Source organism: Mandrillus leucophaeus, unplaced genomic scaffold (assembly GCF_000951045.1).
Source record: "Mandrillus leucophaeus isolate KB7577 unplaced genomic scaffold, Mleu.le_1.0 Scaffold109, whole genome shotgun sequence".
Taxonomy (NCBI): domain Eukaryota; kingdom Metazoa; phylum Chordata; class Mammalia; order Primates; family Cercopithecidae; genus Mandrillus; species Mandrillus leucophaeus.
The window spans coordinates 1,995,884-2,001,726 of NW_012099098.1; the positions used below are offsets into that span (position 1 = coordinate 1,995,884).

At 58.3% G+C, this 5,843-nt stretch overlaps 1 protein-coding gene across 2 annotated transcripts in view; it reads right to left on the reverse strand.

Moving 5' to 3' along the window:
* Nucleotides 1-5,843, reverse strand: part of SLC2A8 (solute carrier family 2 (facilitated glucose transporter), member 8) — a 10,613-nt gene that overhangs the window by 1,642 nt on the left and 3,128 nt on the right. Inside the window, exons 3-7 of one of the 2 annotated variants that reach the window (XM_011988440.1) lie at nucleotides 3,874-4,070; nucleotides 2,854-2,997; nucleotides 2,589-2,697; nucleotides 1,668-1,841; nucleotides 1,095-1,240 (exon numbers count right to left, since the gene is read on the reverse strand). In XM_011988440.1, coding sequence (XP_011843830.1) covers nucleotides 1,095-1,240; nucleotides 1,668-1,841; nucleotides 2,589-2,697; nucleotides 2,854-2,997; nucleotides 3,874-4,070 — 770 coding nt within the window. The remainder of the gene's footprint in view (nucleotides 1-1,094; nucleotides 1,241-1,667; nucleotides 1,842-2,588; nucleotides 2,698-2,853; nucleotides 2,998-3,873; nucleotides 4,071-5,843) is intronic. The other variant, XM_011988447.1, reaches the window with a different exon arrangement.

Sequence of the window (5,843 nt, forward strand, 5' to 3'; positions counted from 1 at the left end):
CCATCCCCTTCAGTCAGAGCCCGTCCCCGCCACCCCCCACCGCTGTGACCTCCCACATGGCAGAACTAAAAAGGTGCTTCTCAGCTCCTGGTCCTCTGGGGCCTGGTGATCTCTCCCTCCTTGAAGGCCTTCTCTTGGCCTCTTGGACATTATCTGTCCTAACAGGACTGTTAGGTCCTTTGTCACCTCCTTCTTGGCTGCTTTTCCTCCTTCCTTTGCTGCCCATCCCCTCCCAGCTGCAGCAGGTAATCTCCACCCCCAGGCATCGGCCCGGCCCCCCAATGTGCTCCCCGGGCAGCCCTGCCTAAGTGGGTCCCAGGCTCTGTGCAGACTCCAGGCTGGCCCCTCACTGACCCATCCTACCACATCCTAACCCACCCCACCGGGGTTCATTCTCGCACCACTGCCACAGCCTTTCCCGCCCTCGTCATAAAGGGGACCATGTCCATCTTGTTCATTGCTCTCCCTGGTGCCTTGAATGGGCCTGAACATGCCAGGAGACCTGGAGGGCACAAATGACTGAACAAACGACCAGATCATCTGCCCAACAACTGTCTCTCTGTTGACTGGGAAGCCCCGGGACAGGGTCCACGCCTGTGCCAGTCCATCCGTGAGAAGGCAGCAGCAGGATGAACTGAGTTAATGCTCCCATCAGCCTTAACAGCAAGCTGCTGTTGCTCTCCTCCAGTTTCAGCTAAGGAAGCAGGCTCAGAGAAGGTAAGCATCATACCCAAGGTCACACAGCAAGGAAGTAGCCAGGGTGGGGCTGCAGCCCAGTCCTGTCAACTCTTCCCACGTAGACCTTAGGCTCAAGGCCCACGTTCCTGACATTCACAAAGGGGAGAGGCCAGCTGTGCTGTCTAACTGCCAAGACAGGCGGAGGACTCCTGAGGGGTCACAGCCTGGATTCCCCATCTGGCCCAGCCCATCTGCCTCCACTTCTCCTTGCCCAAGATAGCCAGTGGCCCAGGCATGATAGGGCTCAGGCTGCCTGTAAGGGCCACGACCCTGGGTCTTCTGAGCAGTACAAGTGGTTTTAGAAAGTGCTGCTCGGCTGACTGCACAAATAGGGTGCCGGGGGAGCCCACACTCACCATGAGGCTGCTGAACTCCTTGGTCACGAGAAAGGCCATGAGCCAGTTGGTGAGGACACAGATGCCTGTCGCCACACCCTTGACATGCAGAGGGAAGATCTCTGACATGAGCAGCCAGGGGATGGGCCCCCAGCCCACCGCAAAGCCTGTGGGAGCGAGACAGGCAAGACAGGCATCAGGGCCCGCAGGGCTGGGCTCCTCAGCTCGCCGCAGAGCCAGGAGACCCAGCTTCCCGGCCTGTGGGGCTGAGGGGTCCTGGATCCCAGTGTGGTCCCGCCAGCTCCATGCCTTCCTGCCAAGGCCTTGGCCAGCCTCTTCCCTCCTCAGGCACAGGCTCTGTCTCTGAGATGGGGTCACAACGGGGCCTGCTCAAGGGCTGCTCAGGGGATTAAGTGAAAGGAAAGCAGAGGAGCCTAGTTCAGCATCTGCATGTTGTCAGAGCTATAAATGCAGAGCTTGGGACCTGTGAGACTACAGGTGAGGCTGGGGAAGACCCCACCTGCTGGGAGCCACCAGAGCAGAGCCGGGGGATCACCTCCCACTCCTCGCCCAGCCTCCCACGGGCCCCCTTACCGGCGATGAAGAGGCACATGCTGCCCACGGCCAGCCAGGCCAGCCCCACGCTGGCATCAACAGGCTCTGCGGAGACAAGCGCCGACAGGGCCATGTGCGAGGAGTTGCCGGGCCCACCCTGGGTCAGCTTGAAGTAGGTGCCGAAGGCGCTCATGCTGAACACCATGACCACACCTGCAGGCAGGGGGGTGGCAGTGGGTGGGGCGCCCGGGGAATGGCCCAGGGGGCAGCAGCATGGCCTGGATGCCTCTGAGAGGGGCGGGCTCAGCTCCCAGAGACCGGCCAGCCTGGTGTTCTGGGACCTTGGCTCCAGGAGCCCTGACTGGGTGGCAGCCACCCCGCCTTGGACCTCAGCAATCTGCAAGAAGTTCCTGGAGCAGACCCTCTGGGCCGAGGAAACGGGAGGTACCGGCGCAGCAGCAGCAGCGGGTGACCCTCAGCCCCGACGGTTGTCTTTGCAGCAGCTGCTGGGTACCAATGTCCGTGGGCCGCAGCTCTTGCTGAAGGTCTCACGTGGATCACCTCCCACTCCTCACAATAGCGCTGAGGGAGGCGCTACCATTACCCCCATTTCCCAGAGGGGGAGACTGAGGCTCAGAGAGGTAAAGTCACTTGTCCAAAACGACCCACAAGCTCCTGAGTCACTTCACCTTCCTGGCCCTCAGTGTTCCCATCATAAGCTGGGGCTGTGACGGTGCCTTCTGGTGGGTTCACCAGAGGTCAAAGGCGTGGTGTGGGAGTGCCACTAGCATGGACAGGCCTCCAGTGAGCGCTTGGTGACGAGCTGCCGTCAAATCATGGCCGCATTAGTCCACGATGTTTGTCATCACAAATGCTCCCTGTCCTCCTCCTGCAATGTGGTGGCCTGGGCAAAGGCCCTCCAGCCCATGGCGGGGAGGCTGCTCAGGGGTGAGCCCTCACCTGACAAGACCAGGAGCAGCCTCCGCCCTGCTCTGTCCATGATGAGAGCCGCCACAGCCGTGAACAGCACCTGGATGACACCCACGACGACCGAGGCCAGGCTGCTGTCCTGGGGGAGATGGAGCCCAGGCAGGTCAGGCCGGTCAGCCGAGAGCTGGGTCCCTCCCTCTCCAGGCCTGTGCTGGGTGGCTGGGCCCTGGGCTCGGGGAGGAAGCTCCATCTCTGTGGGGGCTGGATGAGGCAGGCCAGGCAGAGGCCCCTTTACCTTGAACTTGGCCTCTTCAAAGATAGTCTCTGCATAGAACATGACAGCGTTGACCCCCGACAGCTGCTGGAAGGCCATCAGGGAGACGCCGATGATGAAGGGCTTGTAGATGCCGGGCTGCCGCAGCAAGGCCGGGTGAAAGCTCTGCTCTGACGGAGACTGGCCATCAGGATTTCTCTCTCCCCTCCCGCAAGGGGCCCCCCTCTATGGGTCCACTGTCCTAAGGCTTGGGGAGTGTGTCGGCTCCTCATCCCAGCGCCCCCTCTGTCCTTAGGTGTGCAGACAAGTCCCAGCCTCCCCATGTGTCAGGTGAGATGACCCTCACCTGCCCAGGGCACTTCCTGATAGGTGGGGGAGCCACAAAGAGGTAATCTGGGCAAAGAGCAAGCTGGGCTGGCCTTATCCCTGCCACGACCAACACGTCCAGCACCTGCCTCAGGTCTGGACATGGCCCTAGCTGAGCACCTCCTACGGCCCTCCCCACTGACCTTCCCTCCCCACTGAACCCATCCTCCTCATTGACCCCGCCCTCCTCACTAAGCCCCGCCTTCCTTCCCCCCACTGAGCCCCACCCACCACTGTGAAGCATGTGCTGACTCCCATGTCACAGGGGAAGAGCTAAGGCTTAGGTGAGGGGCAGCGTGGGAGCTTCAAACCCATGCCTGGGTGACTCTAGAACCCAGACTCTTAACCCTCTACCCTGCCCTACAACTCCCTTGTTAAATCCAAGTCCTCAGCTCTGCCTCTGTATCCCCCACCAGGCCTGGCCATTCTCTTCCTGAGACAGAAAGGGTCAAAGCTCGGCCGTTGCTGGTGACTTCGGAGGCTAGGGCCCAGCTCCGTGGGGTTCCAGCTGTCTTGGCGTGCTCTAAGACAGGAAGCACTGGGACTGTCTTCGCTGAGGGTGGAGGGTGGACAGGCACCTCCCTGTCCCCCCAAAGTGTGGCCTTGGGAACAGGCTGTGCTACCCTCCCGTGACTGCCGTCCCACTCCTGTCAGCTCTGCCTCCCAGCCTCTCACCTGCTCGGCCCCAATGGGGGGGTCTTCCCAGCCCTGCTCGGAGCCCCACAGGAACCGCAGGGCGGCCATGGCCTCCTGGCGCCTGTGCTGAGTCAGCAGGAAGCGCGGGGTCTCGGGCATGACGCACATGAGCAGCAGCATGAGGGAGGGGGGCGCGCAGCCCAGCACAGCCAGCCAGCGCCACTCCAGCACCCAGCCTGCGGGAGGTTGTTGGGGGGAGGCTGGCGTCAGAGCCAGGGTGAGCCAGCCTGGGCCTTGCCAGCCTCAAAGTCTCAGCTTCAGAGATGGGGCCTTGCTGCCTCTGCACATCTGCCCTCGTGTTTCCTACTGCCATTGCCATTATCACAGCTGTTCATGAAGGCACATGGCACGGGCCAACCACGCCAGCTGTAGAAGCGATGGTGGGTATGACAACGTGGACATTACTAGGCTACATCTGTTCGGCGAAACATTTATGTAGCCACAGAACAAAGGATGAGGTGTTTGCTGCATGTCCACGTGGTATGATGTGGCACCATTTGTAGAAGAGGTGGGGGAGGGAGGATAAATATGCATATCCCTCGTATGAACAGGCTCTCCGAAGGCTACCAAGAAACAGGCAATGGGGGCTCCCCCAGACAGGAAAGGGACAGAGGTGGAGTAAGCTTTTCACTGGACATTCCCCACGCTGGCCCTTGAGTGTCGAATCATTTGAATGCATTATCTATTCAAAGTATGCATGAAAGTAGAGAGGTGAGAAGGTTTTGCTGTCTTGATGTATGAAGAACAGCACAAGTGCAGAACTGCCTAGCTTTATATAAAGGTTAAAAGGTTCTCTTACAAAGGGGCCTTGGAATCAATGAGTCTAGGGCATTGTTGCTCTAATTATTAATTTTTCCGAAGCCCAAGGCTTACCCACCCCTGGTTCCCGGTGGAAAAATACCTTTAAGATCGCCATGATGTCCCTATTTTTCTTCTGTGCTGGGGGTGCAGACAATCGTTCCATGAAGTCTAGTTGTTGGAACACGATTGCCCCAGTGTGAAGGAACGTGTCACCACCATGTCACTTTGTGGAGTTAACGAGTTCACCCACCCCAGTGGATCAAAACTCACAGAAACTGATCGGGAAAGGTCGGAGAAGCAACAAGCACATATTCAGATGAGCTGAAGATAGTGCCACGGGTGGGTGGACACCCAGTACCTGTCCCCAAAATGATGAATGTCAACGCCTGCACACAGTGGAGACTGGTTTACTCAGGTCTCTCAAGGTAGCCAGATTGCTGGCAGGATTCTGAATTAGGGTAGTTAAGTGGGTAAAAATGAAAGACCAAAGACCTGTGTATCATCCGCCCTGAAGATCCAGAGGGCTTGTGCCCTGGGCCAGGCTATAGCCCGTCAGGCGTCCGAGGCCTCCTACCCCGATGATCCCCATGGTTCTCAAGTCCTTCCTTGACAGTTCTCATTTGGAACCCACTGGTAGGCACTTTTCATGTGTCAATTTAATGGACAGGTACTGGACTAGGTGAGGTTATGCCCATTTCAAGACAGAGAAACTGAGGCTTCCAGAGGTGGTGTGACTTGGCCAAGGTCATGCAGCACGTAGGAGAGGCTATCCCCAAACCCAGGATGGTCAGATTTGAAGGCTGCCTTCATTTTTTTTTTTTTTTTTGAGACAGAGTCTCACTGTGTCGCCCACAGTGGAGTGCAGTGGCATGATCTCAGCTCACTGAAACCTCAGCCTCCCAGGTTCAAGCAATTCCTGTGCCTCAGCCCCCCAGGTAGCTGGGATTACAGGTGCCCACCACCACACCCGGCTAATTTTTGTATTTTTAATGGAGATGGGGTTTCACCATATTGGCCAGGCTGATCTCGAACTCCTGACCTCAAGTGATCTGCCCGCCTCGGCCCCCCAAAGTGCTGGGATTACAGGCATGAGCCACAGGGTCTGGCCTCTAAAGCCTGGCCTCTTTCTTTCTTTTTTTTTTTTTTTT